At 44.8% G+C, this 21,914-nt stretch overlaps 1 protein-coding gene across 1 annotated transcript in view; it reads right to left on the bottom strand.

Moving 5' to 3' along the window:
- Positions 1–21,914, bottom strand: part of LOC106591967 (uncharacterized) — an 89,499-nt gene that overhangs the window by 24,803 nt on the left and 42,782 nt on the right. Inside the window, exons 11-13 of the mRNA XM_045712846.2 lie at positions 20,166–20,326; positions 18,584–18,653; positions 18,257–18,374 (exon numbers count right to left, since the gene is read on the bottom strand). Of these exons, the coding sequence (XP_045568802.2) occupies positions 18,257–18,374; positions 18,584–18,653; positions 20,166–20,326 (349 nt within the window). The remainder of the gene's footprint in view (positions 1–18,256; positions 18,375–18,583; positions 18,654–20,165; positions 20,327–21,914) is intronic.

The following is a 21,914-nucleotide window of genomic DNA, read 5'->3' as shown; positions in this document are numbered from 1 at the left end:
ATTCTTATGGTGTTACTTTTTATGATTACTTTTTATCTTAGTCTGCTTCGTAAATATTTTATTCTTCTTGAACTACACTGTTGGTTAAGGGCTTGTTACTACTACTGCTCTACTATCACAACAACCACTACTACTACTGCTCTACTATCATAACAACCACCACTGCTACTGCTCTACTATCATAACAACCACCACTACTACTGCTCTACTATCATAACAACCACTACTACTACTGCACTACTATCATAACAACCACCACTGCTACTGCTCTACTATCATAACAATCACATCTACTGCTCTACTATCTTAAAAAAACGCCACTACTACTCCTCTACTATCATAACAAACACCACTACCACTACTCTACTATCATAACAAACACCACTACTGCTGCTCTTCTATCATAACAACCACTTCTACTGCTCTACTATCATAACAACCACTAATACTACTGCTCAACTATCATAACAAACACTACTACTACTAATACTCTACTATCATAACAACCACTACCACTACTCTACTATCATAACAAACACCCCTACTGCTGCTCTTCTATCAAAACAACCACTTCTACTGCTCTACTATCATAACAACCACTTCTACTGCTCTACTATCATAACAACCACTTCTACTGCTCTACTATCTCAACAACCAATACCACTTCTCTACTATAATAACAACCACTACTAATGCTCAACTATCATAACAACCACTACTACTGCTCTACTATCATAACAACCACTTCTACTGGTCTACTATCATAACAAACACCACTACAACTAATACTCTTCCATCATAACAACCACAACCACTGCTCTACTATCATAACAAACACTACCACTGCTCTACTATCATAACTAACACCACTACTTCTGCTCTACTATCATAACAACCACTAGCACTGCTCTACTATCACAGCAAACACCACTACTTCTGCTCTACTATCATAACAACCACTACCACTGCTCTAATATCATAACAAACACCCCTACTTCTGCTCTACTATCATAACAACTACTACTACTGCTTACTATCATAACAACCACTACTACTACTGCTCTACTATCATAACAACCACTACTACTAATGCTCTACTATCATAACAACCACTTCTACTGCTCTACTATCATAACAACGGCTACTACTACTACTGCTCTACTATCATAACAAACATTACTACTACTGCTCTACTATCATAACAAACACTACTACTACTAATACTCCACTATCATAACCACCACTACCACTACTCTACTATCATAACAAACACTACTACTAATACTCTACTATCATAACAACCACTTCTACTGGTCTACTATCATAACAAACACCATTACTACTAATGCTCTACTATCATAACAACCACTACTACTGCACTACTATCATAACAACCACTTCTACTGGTCTACTATCATAACAAACACCACTACTACCAAAACTCTACTATCATAACAACCACTACGACTACTGCTCTTCTATCATAACAACCACTACTACTCCTCTACTATCATAACAATCACTACTACTGCTCTACTATCATAACAACCACTACTACTCCTCTACTATCATAACAATCACTACTACTACTGCTCTACTATCATAACAACCACTACTACTTCTCTACTATCATAACAACCACTACTACTGCTCTACTATCATGACAACCACTACTACTGCTCTACTATCATAACAAACACCATTACTTCTGCTCTACTATCATAACACCCACTACTACTGCTCTACTATCATGAAAACCACTACTACTGCTCTACTATCATAACAAATACCCCTACTTCTGCTCTACTATCATAAAAACTACTACTACTGCTTACTATCATAACAACCACTACTACTACTGCTCTACTATCATAACAACCACTACTACTAATGCTCTACTATCATAACAACCACTTCTACTGCTCTACTATCATAACAACGGCTACTACTACTACTCTACTATCATAACAAACATTACTACTACTGCTCTACTATCATAACAAACACTACTACTACTAATACTCTACTATCATAACCACCACTACCACTACTCTACTATCATAACAAACACCACTACTACTAATGCTCTACTATCATAACAACCACTACAACTGCACTACTATCATAACAACCACTTCTACTGGTCTACTATCATAACAAACACCACTACTACTAATACTCTACTATCATAACAACCACTAAGACTACTGCTCTTCTATCATAACAACCACTTCTACTGCTCTACTATCATAACAACCACTACTACTGCTCTACTATCATAACAACGGCTACTACTCTACTATCATAACAAACATTACTACTACTGCTCTACTATCATAACAAACACTACTACTACCAATACTCTACTATCATAACCACCACTACCACTACTCTACTATCATAACAAACACCACTACTACTAATGCTCTACTATCATAACAACCACTACAACTGCACTACTATCATAACAACCACTTCTACTGGTCTACTATCATAACAAACACCACCACTACTAATACTCTACTATCATAACAACCACTAAGACTACTGCTCTTCTATCATAACAACCACTTCTACTGCTCTACTAACCCACGTGGAGTTCCAGGTCTCCGGCAGCCTCTGGAACTGCCGGTCTGCAGCCAACAAGGCTGAGTTCATCTCAGCCTATGCTACCCTCCAGTCCCTAGACTTCCTGGCGCTGACGGAAACATGGATTACCACAGATAACACTGCTACTCCTACTGCTCTCTCTTCGTCTGCCCACGTGTTCTCGCATACCCCTAGAGCATCGAGCCAGCGGGGTGGTGGCACTGGAATCCTCATCTCTCCCAAGTGGACATTCTCGCTTTCTCCCCTGACCCATCTGTCTATCTCCTCATTTGAATTCCATGCTGTCACAGTTACCAGCCCTTTCAAGCTTAACATCCTTATCATTTATCGCCCTCCAGGTTCCCTTGGAGAGTTCATCAATGAGCTTGACGCCTTGATAAGTTCCTTTCCTGAGGATGGCTCACCTCTCACAGTTCTGGGTGACTTTAACCTCCCCACGTCTACCTTTGACTCATTCCTCTCTGCCTCCTTCTTTCCACTCCTCTCCTCTTTTGACCTCACCCTCTCACCTTCCCCCCCTACTCACAAGGCAGGCAATACGCTTGACCTCATCTTTACTAGATGCTGTTCTTCCACTAATCTCATTGCAACTCCCCTCCAAATCTCCGACCACTACCTTGTATCCTTTTCCCTCTTGCTCTCATCCAACACTTCTCACTCTGCCCCTACTCGGATGGTATTGCGCCGTCCCAACCTTCGCTCTCTCTCTCCCGCTACTCTCTCCTCTTCCATCCTATCATCTCTTCCCTCTGCTCAAACCTTCTCCAACCTATCTCCTGATTCTGCCTCCTCAACCCTCCTCTCCTCCCTTTCTGCATCCTTTGATTTTCTCTGTCCCCTATCCTCCAGGCCGGCTCGGTCCTCCCCTCCTGCTCCGTGGCTCGACGACTCACTACGAGCTCACAGAACAAGGCTCCGGGCAGCCGAGCGGAAATGGAGGAAAACTCGCCTCCCTGCGGACCTGGCATCCTTTCACTCACTCCTCTCTACATTCTCCTCTTCTGTCTCTGCTGCTAAAGCCACTTTCTACCACTCTAAATTCCAAGCATCTGCCTCTAACCCTAGGAAGCTCTTTGCTACCTTCTCCTCCCTCCTGAATCCTCCTCCCCCTCCCCCCCCCTCCTCCCTCTCTGCGGATGACTTCGTCAACCATTTTGAAAAGAAGGTTGACGATATCCGATCCTCGTTTGCTAAGTCAAACGACACCGCTGGTCCTGCTCACACTGCCCTACCCTGTGCTTTGACCTCTTTCTCCCCTCTCTCTCCAGATGAAATCTCGCGTCTTGTGACGGCCGGCCGCCCAACAACCTGCCCACTTGACCCTATCCCCTCCTCTCTTCTCCAGACCATTTCCGGAGACCTTCTCCCCTTCCTCACCTCGCTCATCAACTCATCCTTGACCGCTGGCTACGTCCCTTCCGTCTTCAAGAGAGCGAGAGTTGCACCCCTTCTGAAAAAACCTACACTCGATCCCTCCGATGTCAACAACTACAGACCAGTATCCCTTCTTTCTTTTCTCTCCAAAACTCTTGAACGTGCCGTCCTTGGCCAGCTCTCCTGCTATCTCTCTCAGAATGACCTTCTTGATCCTAATCAGTCAGGTTTCAAGACTGGGCATTCAACTGAGACTGCTCTTCTCTGTGTCACGGAGGCTCTCCGCACTGCTAAAGCTAACTCTCTCTCCTCTGCTCTCATCCTTCTAGACCTATCTGCTGCCTTTGATACTGTGAACCATCAGATCCTCCTCTCCACCCTCTCCGAGTTGGGCATCTCCGGCGCGGCCCACGCTTGGATTGCATCCTACCTGACAGGTCGCTCCTACCAGGTGGCGTGGCGAGAATCTGTCTCCGCACCATGCGCTCTCACCACTGGTGTCCCCCAGGGCTCTGTTCTAGGCCCTCTCCTATTCTCGCTATACACCAAGTCACTTGGCTCTGTCATATCCTCACATGGTCTCTCCTATCATTGCTATGCAGACGACACACAATTAATCTTCTCCTTTCCCCCTTCTGATAACCAGGCGGCGAATCGCATCTCTGCATGTCTGTCAGACATATCAGTGTGGATGACGGATCACCAGCTCAAGCTGAACCTCGGCAAGACGGAGCTGCTCTTCCTCCCGGGGAAGGACTGCCCCTTCCATGATCTCGCCATCACGGTTGACAACTCCCTTGTGTCCTCCTCCCAGAGTGCTAAGAACCTTGGCGTGATCCTGGACAACACCCTGTCGTTCTCCACTAACATCAAGGCGGTGACCCGATCCTGTAGGTTCATGCTCTACAACATTCGCAGAGTACGACCCTGCCTCACACAGGAAGCGGCGCAGGTCCTAATCCAGGCACTTGTCATCTCCCGTCTGGATTACTGCAACTCGCTGTTGGCTGGGCTCCCTGCCTGTGCCATTAAACCCCTACAACTCATCCAGAACGCCGCAGCCCGTCTGGTGTTCAACCTTCCCAAGTTCTCTCACGTCACCCCGCTCCTCCGCTCTCTCCACTGGCTTCCAGTTGAAGCTCGCATCCGCTACAAGACCATGGTGATTGCCTACGGAGCTGTGAAGGGAACGGCACCTCCATACCTTCAGGCTCTGATCAGGCCCTACACCCAAACAAGGGCACTGCGTTCATCCACCACTGGCCTGCTGGCCCCCCTACCTCTGAGGAAGCACAGTTCCCGCTCAGCCCAGTCAAAACTGTTCGCTGCTCTGGCACCCCAATGGTGGAACAAGCTCCCTCACGACGCCAGGACAGCGGAGTCAATCACCACCTTCCGGAGACACCTGAAACCCCACCTCTTTAAGGAATACCTAGGATAGGATAAAGTAATCCTTCTAACCCCCCCCCCCCCCCCCCCCCCCCTTAAAAGATTTAGATGCACTATTGTAAAGTGGTTGTTCCACTGGATATCATAAGGTGAATGCACCATTTTGTAAGTCGCTCTGGATAAGAGCGTCTGCTAAATGACTTAAATGTAAATGTAAATGTAAATGTACTATCATAACAACCACTACTACTCCTCTACTATCATAACAACACTGCTACAACTGCTCTACTATCATAACAATTACTACTACTGCTCTACTATCATAACAACCAGCACTACTACTTCTCTACTATCATAACAACCACTACTACTGCTCTACCATCATGACAACCACTACTTATGCTCTACTATCATAACAACCACTACTACTGCTCTACCATCATAACAAGCACTACTACTACTGCTCTACTATCATAACAACCACTACTACTTCTCTACTATAATAACAACCACTACTACTGCTCTACTTTCATGACAACCACTACTACTGCTTTTCTATCATAACAACCACTTCTACTGCTCTACTATCATAACAACCACTACCACTGCTCTACTATCATAACAGTCACTACTACTACTCCTCTACGATCATAACAATCACTACTACTACTGCTCTACTATCATAACAACCACTACTACTTCTCTAAAATCATAACAGCCACTACTACTGCTCTACTATTATAACAACCACTACTACTGCTCTACTATCATAACAACCACTACTACTACTTCTCTACTATCATAAGAACCACTACTACTGCTCTACTATCATAACAACCACTACTTCTCCTCTACTATCATAACAATCACTACTACTACTGCTCTACTATCATAACAACCACTACTACTTCTCTACTATGATAACAACCACTACTACCGCTCTACTATCATAACAATCACTACTACTACTGCTCTACTATCATAACAACCACTACTACTTCTCTAAAATCATAACAACCACTACTACTGCTCTACTATCATGACAACCACTACTACTGCTTTACTATCATAACAACCACTACTACTCCTCTACTATCATAACAATCACTACTACTACTGCTCTTCTATCATAACAACCACTTCTACTGCTCTACTATCATAACAACCACTACTACTCCTCTACTATCATAACAATCACTACAACTACTGCTCTACTATCATAACAATCACTACTACTTCTCTACTATCATAACAACCACTACTACTGCTCTACTATCATGACAACCACTAGTACTGCTCTACTATCATAACAACCACTACTACTCCTCTACTATCATAACAATCACTACTACTACTGCTCTACTATCATAACAACCACTACTAATTCTCTACTATCATAACAACCACTACTACTGCTCTACTATCACGAAAACCTCTACTACTGCTCTACTATCATAACAATCACTACTACTACTCCTCTACTATCATAACAATCACTACTACTACTCCTCTACTATCATAACAATCACTACTACTACTGCTCTACTATCATAACAACCACTACTACTGCTCTACTATCATGACAACCACTACTACTGCTCTACTATCATAACAACCACTACTACTCCTCTACTATCATAACAATCACTACTACTACTGCTCTTCTATCATATCAACCACTTCTACTGCTCTACTATCATAACAACCACTACTACTCCTCTACTATCATAACAACCACCACTACTACTGCTCTACTATCATAACAACCACTACTACTGCTCTACTATCATAACAACCACCACTACTATGGCTCTACTATCATAACAACAACTACTACTACTGCTCTACTATCATCTGAGGCCAAGCTTCCTGCCATCCAGGACCTATATAATAGGCGGTGTCAGAGGAAAAAACATAAAATTGTCATACTCCAGTCCTCCAAGTTAAAGACTGTTTTATCTGCTACCGCACGGCAAGCGGTACCGGAGGGCCAAGTCTAGGACCAAAAGGCTCCTCAACAGCTTCTACCCCCAAGCCATAAGACTGCTGAACAATTCATAAAATCGTTACTCGCTGTTTGTTTGTTACATAAACATAGACACTTCGTACCCACCTACATGTACAGATTACCTCAACTAGACCGTACCCCGCACACTGACTCGGTACCAGTGCCCCCTGTATATAGCCTCGTTAATGTTATTCTTATGGTGTTACTTTTTATGATTACTTTTTATCTTAGTCTGCTTCGTAAATATTCTATTCTTCTTGAACTACACTGTTGGTTAGGGGCTTGTTACTACTACTGCTCTACTATCACAACAACCACTACTACTACTGCTCTACTATCATAACAACCACCACTGCTACTGCTCTACTATCATAACAACCACCACTACTACTGCTCTACTATCATAACAACCACTACTACTACTGCTCTACTATCATAACAACCACTACTACTACTGCTCTACTATCATAACAACCACCACTGCTACTGCTCTACTATCATAACAACCACCACTACTACTGCTCTACTATCATAACAACCACCACTTCTACTGCTCTACTATCATAACAACCACCACTGCTACTGCTCTACTATCATAACAACCACCACTTCTACTGCTCTACTATCTTAAAAAACGCTACTACTACTCCTCTACTATCATAACAACCACTACCACTGCTCTACTATCATAACAAACACCACTACTTCTGCTCTACTATCATAACAACCACTACTACTACTGCTCTACTATCATAACAAACACCACTACTACTAATACTCTACTATCATAACAACCACTACCACTACTCTACTATCATAACAACCACTACTACTACTGCTCTACTATCATAACAACTACTACTACTGCTCTACTATCTTAAACCTGTTAGGGCTAGGGGGCAGTATTGACACGGCTGGATAAAAAACATACCCAATTTAATCTGGTTACCACTCCTACCCAGTAACTAGAATATGCATATACTTATTACACATGGATAGAAAACACCCTAAAGTTTCTAAAACTGTTTGAATGGTGTCTGTGAGTATAACAGAACTCAAATGGCAGGTCAAAACCTGAGAGATTCCTTTACAGGAAGTGGCCTGTCTGACCATTTCTTGAACTTCTTTTCCATCTCTATCTTTTACTAAGGATCTCTGCTCTAACGTGACACTTCCCACGTCTTCCATAGGCTCTCAGAGCCCGGGAAAAAACAGAATGTCGTCATTCCAGCCCCAGGCTGAAACACATTATCGCCTTTCTCAAGTGGCCGATCAAGGGACTCTGGGCTTATGCGCGTGACCCGACCGCCCCCGCCTTTGTGATTTTTTCCTCTGTTTGCCGAAAAGGAGATTCCCTGTCGGAATATTATCGCTTTTCTACGAGAAAAATGGCGTAAAAATTGATTTTAAACAGCGGTTGACATGCTTCGAAGTACGGTAATGGAATATTTAGAATTTTATTGTCACGAATTGCGCCATGCCGCGACACTTCTTTACCATTTCGGATAGTGTCTGGAACGCACGAACAAAACGCCGCTATTCGGATATAACGATGGATTATTTTGGACCAAACCAACATTTGTTATTGAAGTAGCAGTCCTGGGTGTGCATTCTGACGAAGACAACAAAAGGTAATCAAACTTTTATAATAGTAAATATGATTATGGTGAGTGCTAAACTTGCCGGGTGTCTAAATAGCGAGCCGGTGATGCCTGGGCTATGTACTTAGAATATTGCAAAATGTGCTTTCACCAAAAAGCTATTTTAAAATCGGACATATCGAGTGCATAGAGGAGGTCTGTATCTATAATTCTTAAAATAATTGTTATGCTTTTTGTGAACGTTTATCGTGAGTAATTTAGTAAAATGTTAGCGAATTCCCCGGAAGTTTGCGGGGGGTATGCTAGTTCTGAACGTCACATGCTAATGTAAAAAGCTGGTTTTTGATATAAATATGAACTTGATTGAACAAAACATGCATGTATTGTATAACATAATGTCCTAGGGTTGTCATCTGATGAAGATCATCAAAGGTGAGTGCTGCATTTAGCTGTCTTCTGGGTTTTGGTGACATTATATGCTGGCTTGAAAAATGGGTGTCTGATTATTTCTGGCATGGTACTCTGCTGACATAATCTAATGTTTTGCTTTCGTTGTAAAGCCTTTTTGAAATCGGACAGTGTGGTTAGATTAACGAGAGTCTTGTCTTTAAATAGCTGTAAAATAGTCATATGTTTGAGAAATTGAAGTAATAGGATTTTTAAGGTTTTGAAAATCGCGCCACAGGCTGCAAGTGGCTGTTACGTAGGTGGGACGAATTCGTCCCGCCTAGCCCAGAGAGGATAACAAACACCACTACTTCTGCTCTACTATCATAACAACTACTACTACTGCTTACTATCATAACAACCACTACTACTACTGCTCTACTATCATAACAACCACTACTACTAATGCTCTACTATCATAACAACCACTACTACTGCTCTACTATCATAACAACCACTACTACTACTGCTCTACTATCATAACAACCCCTACTACTGCTCTTCTATCATAACAACCCCTACTACTGCTGCTCTACTTTCTTAACCATCACCACCATTGCTCTACTATCATAACATCCACCAGTTCTGCTAAAGCAGTTACTTTTACTACTACTACTACTACTACTACTAATACTGCTAATTCTACTTGTAGTAACTTGACAAGGAGTGCCCACACGCAATTCAATATTACTTTCCTTTACTTTCAACCTAATAAATCAAATGTGTACAGCCATGTATAAATGGTACAAATACAGCAAAGTGATACAGCCCACTCAACCTGTGATAGAGTCGCATTGAACAGGTACAACTCTGGGTGATGGCATCATTTACATTTACGTCATTTAGCAGACGCTCTTATCCAGAGCGACTTACAAATTGGAGCATTCACCTTATGATATCCAGTGGAACAACCACTTTACAATAGTACATCTATATCTTTTTGGGGGGGGAGGGTAGGGGGGGGGGGGGGGGGGGGGGGGGTTAGAAGGATTCCTTTATCCTATCCCAGGTATTCCTTAAAGAGGTAGGGTTTCAGGTGTCTCCGGAAGGTGGTGATTGACTCCGCTGTCCTGGCATCGTGAGGGAGCTTGTTCCACCATTGGGGTGCCTGAGCAGCGAACAGTTTTGACTGGGCTGAGCGGGAACTGTGCTTCCGCGGAGGTAGGGAGGCGAGCAGGCCAGAAGTGGATGAACGCAGTGCCCTTCTTTGGGTGTAGGGACTGATCAGAGCCTGAAGGGACGGAGGTGCCGTTCCCCTCACAGCTCCGTAGGCAAGCACCATGGTCTTGTAGCAGATGCGAGATACGCATCATCAAAGGGGAAAAGTCACGGTCAAAGCCAATGCCAATAATAGTAATCATACTATACTATACTATACTATAGTATACTATACTATGCTGCAGGTAAGTATAATAACATATTCAATGTAATCATTTATATAGTGTCCACACTCTAACACTTCTCACCTCTTCATTTCAATACCCCCTGTGAGGAAAGTACATAAGATTAACAAGTAAACCACATCAGTGTTTTCTTTCTTTTCAACACTTTAGAACTTCTGCTAGTGTAACTGTAAAAGTAAACAAACCAAAAATGACAGTCCTTATTTATTTTCAACTACGTCTGCTGTCAACTAAGTCTGCTGTCCTGTGTGGCTCAGTTGGTAGAGCATGGTGTTTGCAACGCCAGGGTTGTGGGTTTGATTCCCATGGGGGACCAGTATGGAGAAAAAATTTATGAAATGTATGCATTTACTACTGTAAGTCGCTCTGGATAAGAGCGTCTGCTAAATGACTAAAATGTAAATGTATGTTCCAAACAAACACTAACGCCACCAGTCTCTGGGTCTCAACTACAGAGTTAGTCTTTCAGGAGGCTTGTGACTATGTTGTGATCTGCGCAGTACTCCTGGTGTGCTACGAGACACAGGTAAGGCGTGTCCCAGTGGAGCTGGGTCTGAGGGCACAGGAGCGGGTTGGGTGTTTGTGAGAGAAAGTCCATCACCCTCTGCTGGAACCACTGAATGCCCCTGTTCCTCGATACTGTTTCCTGTGTGGTTTCAACTTGTATACTACCACCCACAGCGGTTCCGTCTGCAAACATGCTCTTTTCTTTGGTCATAGTGCAGGCGGATGTGGTCCTGGTGTCTGCGCATGACTCAGCCATCAGTCAGTTTGACCACAAAGGAGACTTGGGCCACTCTGAATGATACCTGGCAACCAATGTTGGCTGTTTGTGAAGTTGCGGATGTTGAGGATGTAGACAGTGTCACTGGGTTTTAACTGTCTCTCCTTCATGTGGTGGTCATGTCTCTCTTTTTGTTTCTCCTGCTTCCGTTCCACTCGTGATGTCCAGACGCAGTAGACCCAGGTGAGCTTTTGGCTTTCTGCCCATCAACATCTCAGCTGGATCCTGTCCTGTTGTTGTTTGTGGCGTGATGCGGTACTGGAACAAGAACCAAGAGAGCTTATTTGTGATGGTTCCCCCAGTCATCTTTTTGAGCCCCACTTCCAGTGTCTGCACAGCCCGCTCCGGTAAGCCATTCGAGGCCGTGTGAAACGGAGAACTGCGGACATGGCGAATCCCATTTCTCCGCATGAATTCTTGGAACAAATCACAGGTAAAGGTTGTTGCTTTGCCGAACACAAGAGAGTCAAGCAGACCATGGGCTGCAAACACCTGCCGAAGCTTTTCGATGGTTGTGGTCGCTGTGATGTTGTTCATGATGGGAGCCGGTAACCATGAAGTGCGCGTCCACCATGACAAGGAACATGTGGCCCACAAAAGGGCCTGGACCATGGGCGGTCAGGCCACTCCCACAGATAGTGGCCAGGTGGTGCCATTTTCTGGTTGATCTGGCACTCAGAACATGATTTCACTTTGCTTTCTATGTCCTGATCCATGTTAGGCCACCAGATGTAAGATCTGTCTAAACCTTTCATCCGGGAGGCACCCGGGTGAGCCTCATGGACCTCATCCATGACTTGTGAACGGCCAGGGCGCGGAACAACCACTTTGGACCACCAGAGTATGCAGCCATCCTGCACACTCAGCTCAGTTTTGCGCTTTGCATAAGGTCTCAGTCCCTCATCCTCTATGATATGAGGCCAACCCTGCATAAAGAATAATTTCAGTTGGGCCAGGATAGGATCCTGGTCTGTCCACTGTTTGATCTGTTTGGCATTCACAGGTGAGTTTGACAATTTCTCCATTAGGAAAATTGTCTCGGGAGGCACCACAGTTGTGGCCGGCATCTCTGGTAGCGGGAGACGGCTGAGCGCGTCTGTGTTTGCATTGTCCTTCCCCGCTTTGTACACTATAGTGTACTGGTAAGCTGACAGTGTGAGGGCACAGCGCTATATCCTTGCTGAAGCCATAGGGGGAATGCATCTTGATTCACTGAAAAGGCTCATCAGTGGTTTGTGGTCAGTGCATATGGTGAAATGACAACCATAGAGGTACTGATGAAAACATTTCACATCAAAAACTATGGCCTTCCTTGTCTAACTGTGAATAACCATTCTCAGCACTCAACAGCGTGCGTGATGCCAATCCAATGGGTTTCTCTGACCCGTCCTCCATCTGATGACAGAGTACTGCCCCGACACCATTGGGCAAGGTGTCACATAACAGAATGATTTCTTGGTCTTGGTCAAAATGAACCAGCAGTTGTGCTGATTGTAGTAGTGCTTTCACTTCCTGGAAAGCTTCCTCTTGCGTAGGCCCCCACTTCCATTTACAGTCTTTGTGGAGCAGCTGATAAAGTGGAGCCAACACTGTTGACAGCTCAGGGAGGAACTTACCATAGTAGTTGACCATGCCCATCGCCCTGTACATGCTAATCAACTTTTATCCTTGTCGCCAAAAAGATGTAGTAACTTGACAAGGAATGCCCACAAGCAATTCAATATTACCTTCCTTTACTTTCGACCTAATAAATAAAACTTGTACACTCAACCTGTGGTAGAGTCCCATTGAACAGGTACAACTCTGGGTGATGGCATCATCAAAGGGGAAAAGTCACGGTCAAGGCCAATGCCAATAATAACCATGAACACATGAATAGTAATCATACTATACTGCAGGTATGTACAATATTCAATGTAATTATTTATATAGTGTCCACAATATAACACTACTAATACTCCTATTGCTACTGTCCAGGGTTATAGTGCTAAGTCTATTTTAATTGCATTACTTCAGGATATCAATTGAAATTCAAGCCATGGAGTTGAAAAGTCCTTATAGTATTTATTGTCTGACTGAATTGAAATGGAGCTGACCCAAACCCTGCTACTCTACTGACCTCTCTACTACCTCCTATGTTGTCGTTGCTTAAATCATGCCGGCCCAGTCAGCCGTGTGATTTGACTAATGGGACTTCTGTTGAACATCATTAGCTGTTTAGCCAGACTCCACAGCTACAGCAACAGATGGACCAGGGCATATTGGAACGCAACAACAGACTGAGGTACCTGTATAAAGCTGCCTTCTCAAAGAGAAGACGAGAATCTTTAGAAGAATCGCCACTCCAATGCACTTTCTGTGCCTTTTTTCCACTTGACTTTGAGTGTCTCTTCAGTCTTGACCTTCACCAATGACAAATTGATATGGATAACTGCCATATTGAAACACAATGACACAGAATAGGAAAAGCATACACACACACACACACGTTCCTCCAAACAAAAACCTTTTACTAAGCTCTGTCTCATCCCTGGGGCTTTCTCTCCACTTGACTGTGCTTTCTATTCTTTCCTCCCTGTCTCTGTCTCTCTCTCTCTCTCTGCTCTCTCTCTCTCTCTGTGTCTCTCTCTCTCTCTCTCTCTCTCTCTCTCTCTCTCTGTGTGTCTCTCTCTCTCTCTCTCTCTCTCTCTCTCTCTCTCTCTCTCTGTCTCTCTGTCTCTCTGTCTCTCTGTCTCTCTCTCTCTCTCTCTCTCTCTCTCTCTCTCTCTCTCTCTCTCTCTCTCTCTCTCTCTCTCTCTCTCTCTCTGTGTCTCTCTCTCTCTCTCTCTCTCTCTCTCTCTGTGTGTCTCTCTCTCTCTCTCTCTCTCTCTCTCTCTCTCTCTCTCTCTCTCTCTCTCTCTCTCTCTCTCTCTCTCTCTCTCTCTCTCTCTCTCTCTCTCTCTCTCTCTCTCTCTCTCTCTCTCTCTCTCTCTCTCTCTCTCTCTCTCTCTCTCTCTCTCTCTCTCTCTCTCTCTCTCTCTCTCTCTCTCTCTCTCTCCTTAGACCATAGCCCTTCAGACCATAGCGGTAGACGGTTTTTGTTTTGATGGCAGCCTTCTCTCTTTGCACCTCCAGCCAGCTCCAACCAGCTCCAACCAGCTCCAGCCTGCCAAATCTGGCAGGTGTGTCAAATCCACACAGCACCTCTGACCTACTTGGCAGGTGAGGTCAGGTAGAGCTGGCGCTGCCACCACACAGCTGGCATGTTCCAGCAAGGCGGTTTTAGGGAAAACATGGGCAGTAGGGGGTAGGGGCAATTCTGTCAAACTGCCACCCATGACATGCTGCCAGACATGTTCACAGACGTGTGGGTACATGGTAGCTGCCTGGGCGGCAAAGTATATATAATCCCCTGTTTCTATCAAGCCCTAGACAAAACAACCAACTGCTTCTCAAATCACATACAAACTACTGCTTGTATCAAACCCTATGCAAACTACTTTAGATCTCAAAAGGAGAAAGGAAACCTTTGTGCACTGCAGAGGTGCTGGTTGTGGAGAGATCAATAAGATCTCAGAGTCACACATTGTGCAATCATTATCCAGAGAAAATGGTGATAGATGCTATAGATCTCACATGAGGCAGTGTGTAACGACACAACTATTACAGTTCATCAAATCATCGGTCAGTATCTCTCCTCCTGAATGCAGTTATGACAAGACATAACAACATGACTTAATATAAACTGACATAAGAGAAATAGCGGAATAATGGAATAGAAGAGGACGTCAGAATGGATGTTGAGAAGTGGCCCTTAAGGAAAGGTGAATGTGAGAAACATCTCCTATCCTCTAGGAATGAATCCTATTCTTTAGTAATCCCCACATACAGTATAATACCTTCCTATTACCAGATCCATCCTCACTTAACACCTCCTGTTACTAGAAGCCCTCCACCATACTGCACCATTGTTCAGCCTGGGGTACACAGAGGTAAGAGCAAGGGCATGCTAAACGCAACAAATAACATAAATAAAAGCAACAACAAATAGAACCTGTGAGTGCACGTCTGAACGCTCCGTTTCCCATGCATGGAGAGTTTCCCACGTGGTCCGGGTGTTTAAACTCTTACCCAGGATGTTGTTTCATAGATTTTGGCACCAAATTGGCATTATCAGTGTGTAGGCAGCTAAAGGGCTTTGTCCGCCATGCCACGAGCAAAGACGATTAAAGCGACGAGTCAAGCCAAACAAGGAGCATCCTATTGAGACAATACAGTGTGTTTGTGTGTGTGTGTGTGTGTGTGTGTCATGTCCTGACCCTTGTAAGATGTAATTTTCTATAGTAAAGTAGGTCAGGGCATGACAGGGGGTGTTTTGGCTGGTTTTCTATGTTTTCTATTTCTATGTTTAAGTTCTAGTTTTTCTACATTGTTTTTTTTTGGGTTGATCTCCAATTGGAGGCAGCTGGTCCTCATTGCCTCTAATTGGAAATCATATTTAAGTTGGGGTTTTTTCTATTGTGTTTGTGGGTAGTTGTTTTCCATTTTGTTGTCTGTTGCCTGACGGAACTGTTTGCTGTCGTTTTTGTTTCTTTGTAAAAGTGTTTCGTTTTCATTAAAGAATAATCATGAGCACTCAACACGCCTTGGTCCCCTCTATACGACGCCCGTTACAGTGTGTGTGTGTGTGTGTGTGTGTGTGTGTGTGTGTGTGTGTGTGTGTGTGTGTGTGTGCGTGCGCGTACGTGCAGACTGTAAAAATGACAATTAAGCATTAGTGTTTTGACAGCCTCTGCTAAAAACAGCCTTTCTCACTATTACAGGCTAAATCTCTCTTTCTCTCTAATCCCCGACATGGAAATGGACAATGGACAAACATAGTGCTATAATAACACCCTATCAGAATTCAATTAATGAATTAACTGGTTCACTGTCATCTCTATTTCTACTGAATTGTCTATATGTGTCTCTACTATTCCTTTAGTTTTAGTCAGTCTGTCTGTTTCAACCATTATTTCTTGCAGTCTGTTTCTGTCCTTCTCTCCCTCTGTCTCTTTGTGCCTCTCCGTCTCTCTCTCTGGTCCTCAGCATATCTGTAATGACTATAAAACTGTCGCAGCACAAGTTGTGATGATCCGTCCAAACAACACTGACACACACAAACAAAATATTTCCTTTCATCAGATGGAAGGGAGAGAGGAAGGTATATAAAAATAGATTCTCAAGAATAGTAAAGTGCTGCTACTATTGCCTGAAAGCCATAGTACAACATCCCTCATTCCTCAGGCCTCATCCCCTGTTCAACATCCCTCATTCCTCAGGCCTCATTCCCTGTTCAACATCCCTCATTCCTCAGGCCTCATCCCCTGTTCAAGATCCCTCATTCCTCAGGCCTCATTCCCTGTTCAACATCCCTCATTCCTCAGGCCACATCCCCTGTTCAAGATCCCTCATTCCTCAGGCCTCATCCCCTGTTCAAGATCCCTCATTCCTTATTCCTCAGTCCTCATTCCCTGTTCAAGATCCCTCTTTCTGCAGGCCTCATCCCCTGTTCAAGATCCCTCATTCCTCAGGCCTCATTCCCTGTTCAATATCCCTCATTCCTCAGGCCTCATTCGCTGTTCAAAATCCCTCATTCGTCAGGCCTCGTCCCCTGTTCAAGATCCCTTATTCATCATTTCTCAGGCCTCCTTCCCTGTTCAAGATCCCTCATTCCTCAGGCCTCATCCCCTGTTCAAGATCCCTCATTCCTTATTCCTCAGTCCTCATTCCCTGTTCAAGATCCCTCATTCCTCAGGCCTCATTCCCTGTTCAAGATCCCTCATATTCCCAGGCCTCATTCCCTGTTCAAGATCCCTTATTCCTCAGGCCTCATTCCCTGTTCAAGATCCCTCATTCCTCAGGACTCATTCCTGTTCAATATTCCTCATTCCTCAGGCCTCATTCCCTGTTCAAGATCCCTCATTCCTCAGGCCTCATCCCCTGTTCAAGATCCCTTATTCCTCAATCCTCAGGCCTCCTTCCCTGTTCAAGAGCCCTCATTCCTCAGGCCTCGTCCCTCACTCCTATGATCCCCAGTTCTTCTCAGCATAGCATTTGCCCCGTTCCCATCATGACCCAACAAGTCATCACCATCTCCCCCCAACAGTACCCCACCATATTCCCTCAGCCAGTCCCAAATCATTCCCTCCCCCTTCCCCTTGGCCCTAACCCTCCAGTATTTGCAGATCTGTAAGGTGGAAGCAATATGGTGGAAGCTCTACCACAGAACTGCTGATACCTATCCAGACCTTACAGATCTGCAAACATCAAATGGTTAGGACCAAGGGGTAGGTGTAGGGAGCGTTTTGCCTTACCATTTGCCCTTTGACCTCCATCTTCCCCGTTCTCCTCCCCTCTCCTTTTTACCCCACCACACCTTAGACCTTCCCCAAGACTCCCCTCACTCTCTACATCCTTCCCCATCCTCCTCTCGTCCTCCCGTATACTTCCCAGCTCCCGCCCTCCTTCCTCCTCTCCTCCTTCCCTGTCCTCACCGTCTCCCTCCCTCCTTCCTCCTCTCGTCCTCCCTTGTCCTCGACGTTTCCCTCCCTCCTTCCGTCCTCCCTTGTCCTCACCATCTCCCTCCCTCCTTCCTCCACCCATCCTCCCCTGTCCTCACCGTCTCCCACCAGCTGCAGCAGGGCCAGGTCGAGGGGGCGTTTCCAGCGGGAGTTCTTGTGCAGGGCGATACCGTAGCCTGTGGTGGCAAATACCTTCCCAGAGCCTATGGTCATCACCTTTGACAAGCAAACATCAATCAATCAATCAAGCAAGCAACTACTCACTCAATCACTCACTCACTCACTCCCTCACTCACCCAACCAATCAACCAAGCAATACATCACATTTTGTATTGCTATTTTCACAAATGCACAATCCGCTATCTAGCTGACAATAAAGGAGTAAATAGATAGAACACATCAAGTCAAACTTGTCTGGTCATCACCTTACAACCCTCGTCTTTCCTGGCCATGTAGTTCAACACAGCTGCATCGTAGATAAAGGCATCCAACTTCCTGTAGAGAGAGCGGGGGAGTTAATAGAACAGGGGGATGGGGTAGAGAAAGAGAAGGGCAAGAGCTGAGAGAGTGAGAGAGATCTGAAGTTAGAACGAGAGAGAGGGAGGAGAGAAAGGGAGAACGTGCCAAAGAGAGTGAAACGTGAAGAGAGTGAAAGAGAGAGGGGATGGAAGGTGGAGAGAGAAGGATTTATACAGTACTGTGAGAAAAGAGATGGGAGGAGAGAGAGAGGGAAAGAAGATTTACACACTTCAGGGGCAAAAGACACATGGGGGAGAGAGATAGAGAGTGATGAGGATTATAAAGTTTAAGCACAAACACACCGAGAGAACACACAGGGGAGGAAATAACCAGAGAGAGAGAGAGAGAGAGAGAGAGAGGGCGGGTGGGCATATATTAAAGAAAGGAAAGGAAAAAATGATGGAGAGATAAAGAGAGGCTGAGGTGGAGCGAAAGAGAGAGAGAGAAGAGGGGTGAGAGAGGAAGACAGAGGGAGCGACAGAGAGCATCTCATTCCCAGCACATTAACAGTGTTCTATAAATGGGGTGGCGAGGCAATCGGGGAGAGATGATGACAGGGGCTTAGTGACAGTAAACTGTAAGGATTATACAACCCAGCAGACATATGATGCAGATTTAACAAGAGAGGAAGAGGGAAAAGAGGAGAGGTATGCAGAGAGAAGGAGAGGGTAGGGGAGAGGGATGCAGAGAGAAGGAGAGGAGAGGGTAGAGGAGAGAGATGGGGAGAGAAGGACAGGAGAGGGTAGAGGAGAGGGATGGAGAGAGAAGGAGAGGAGAGGGTAGAGGAGAGAGATTGAGTGAGAAGGAGAGGAGAGGGTAGAGAAGAGGGATGGAGAGAGAAGGACAGGAGAGGGTAGAGGAGAGAGAAGGATAGGAGAGGGTAGAGGAGAGAGATGGAGAGAGAAGTAGAGAAGAGGGTAGGGTAGAGGAGAGGGATGGAGAGAGAAGGAGAGGAGAGGGTAGAGGAGAGAGATGGAAAGGGAAGGAGAGGAGAGGGTAGAGGAGAGAAATGGAGAGAGAAGGACAGGAGAGGGTAGAGGAGAGAGATGCAGAGAGAAGGAGAGGAGAGGGTAGAGGAGAGGAATGCAGAGAGAAGGACAGGAGAGGGAAGAGGAGAGGGTAGAGGAGCGGGATGGAGAGAGAAGGAGAGGAGAGGGTAGAGGAGAAAGATAGAAAGAGAAGGAGAGGAGAGGGTAGAAGAGAGGGATGGAGAGAGAAGGAGAGGAGAGGGTAGAGGAGAGGGATGGAGAGAGATGGAAAGAGAAGGAGAGGGTAGAGGAGAGGGATGGAGAGAGAAGGAGAGGAGAGGGGGGAAGTATTTGACTGTTTCTGTAATATAGAGTGGGACAGAGAGGACGTTTTAGGGTGAGAAGTTTTAGGGTGAGAGGTTGATATTGTGAGAGTGAAGTTTAGGGGAAAGAGTGAGAGTGAGGGGATCATCCCATAGACATAGTTCAGATCCTAGAGGGGACAGAAAGAAAGACAGACCCAGTCTTGAGGTTGTTAATGGCGTCCTCCACCCCTCTCTGGTTATATTTGACCATGTAATGGTGCATGCCAGGGTAGTTACTGCGGATGTTCTTCTCTGTACTCCCGTTGGGCACCGTGCCAAACTTCAGAGGGGGGTACTGCTCTGTGGGGTGCTGGAACTGAAAGAGAGGTGAGAAAGGTGAATTTGAGTTGGGCTAAACAACCCTATTTTATGAAGAAACGCCTATATGCGCCTATAGTGCGCCTATATTTGAATAGAGAGAGGAGAAGCCTGTGCTTTGCTACAGTACAAGGAAGTATATTTTTTGTACATCAGAGAACCATAGAGACCAAACCACATAAACAGTATGAATCCAGTTGTAAAATAAATGTATCTGTAGCCATGTCCAATCACCATAACACTGAGCAGTATCACTACAACAAAGTATTGACCATAAAGCACTGAGTGTAATAGACCATGACAGTACACTCAACATCAAGCTATCATATTCAACCAAAACATTGAACATCAGAAAGCAGAGAGAGAGGAAGAGAGAGAGAGAGAGAGAGAAAGAGAGAGAGAGAGAGAGATAGGGGGGGGGGGGGAGAGGAGGGAGCCTGGACATCAATGTGTGCTTGCGAGTGAAATGTATGTTAAACTGAACATATTTTTAAACATTGGTACATCAGAATCGAACCCTTACCTATAACCCTTACCTATAAATCTTACCTATAACCCGTACCTATAACCCTTACCTATAACCCTTACCTATAACCCGTACCTATAACCCGTACCTATAAGCCTTACCTACAACCCTTACCTATAACCCTTACCTATAACCCTTACATACATGAAGCGCACATTTCGGCACTTGCTGTATGACTGATGAGGAAGTCCATATTGCAAATGTACGGTCCCTTACTAGACGTCAGCGAACGTTTGTAAAATTGGCGGACGGCGGCGGGCCGTGCACCGGGGCCGGATCTTCCGGGAAGTCATCGAACGAAGTCTCTCGGGCGTTCGGTTTCCGTTTTATAAAATGTTCACATTTTGGTCATTTTTCACCTGTCCCGGAAAATACCAGCAGAGGGCGAATGGATCATATAGCAAATGTACAAAACATCACCAATCACGACGTGGCCTTTTCTCCTAAATGGAAAAGACTTCGAATACGAAACTTGGTGAGCATAGGTTTGGCATAATGGGCAGTTGGCCCCGGACAAGATGGAGTCAAGGCCTCAACGCTTTTTGAGTTAAGGCCATTTTTATGGGATTAAAGGTCAAAAATGAAAATAGAGCGCTAATTTGACCACTTCACGTCAAAGTACATGAGCCTACGGTGTCAGGAAAAAAAGAACCAGACATTTATCTATCGTCATTTAACCTGTTAGGGCTAGGGGGCAGTATTGACACGGCTGGATAAAAAAACATACCCGATTTAATCTGGTTACCACTCCTACCCAGTAACTAGAATATGCATATACTTATTACATATGGATAGAAAACACCCTAAATTTTCTAAAACTGTTTGAATGGTGTCTGTGAGTATAACAGAACTCATTTGGCAGGCAAAACCCTGAGACATTTTCTGACAGGAAGTGGATACCTGATGTGTTGTATTACCTTTAAACCTATCCCATTGAAAAACACAGGGGCTGAGGAATATTTTGGCACTTCCTATTGCTTCCACTAGATGTCACCAGCCTTTACAAAGTGTTTTGAGTCTTCTGGAGGGAGATCTGACCGAACAAGAGCCATGGAACGAT

Source organism: Salmo salar, chromosome 02 (genome assembly GCF_965601325.2).
Source record: "Salmo salar chromosome 02, fSalSal1, whole genome shotgun sequence".
In the NCBI taxonomy this organism is placed as follows: domain Eukaryota; kingdom Metazoa; phylum Chordata; class Actinopteri; order Salmoniformes; family Salmonidae; genus Salmo; species Salmo salar.
The sequence above is the reverse complement of the archived record's forward strand: the minus strand, read 5'-3'. Positions and strand labels throughout refer to the sequence as shown.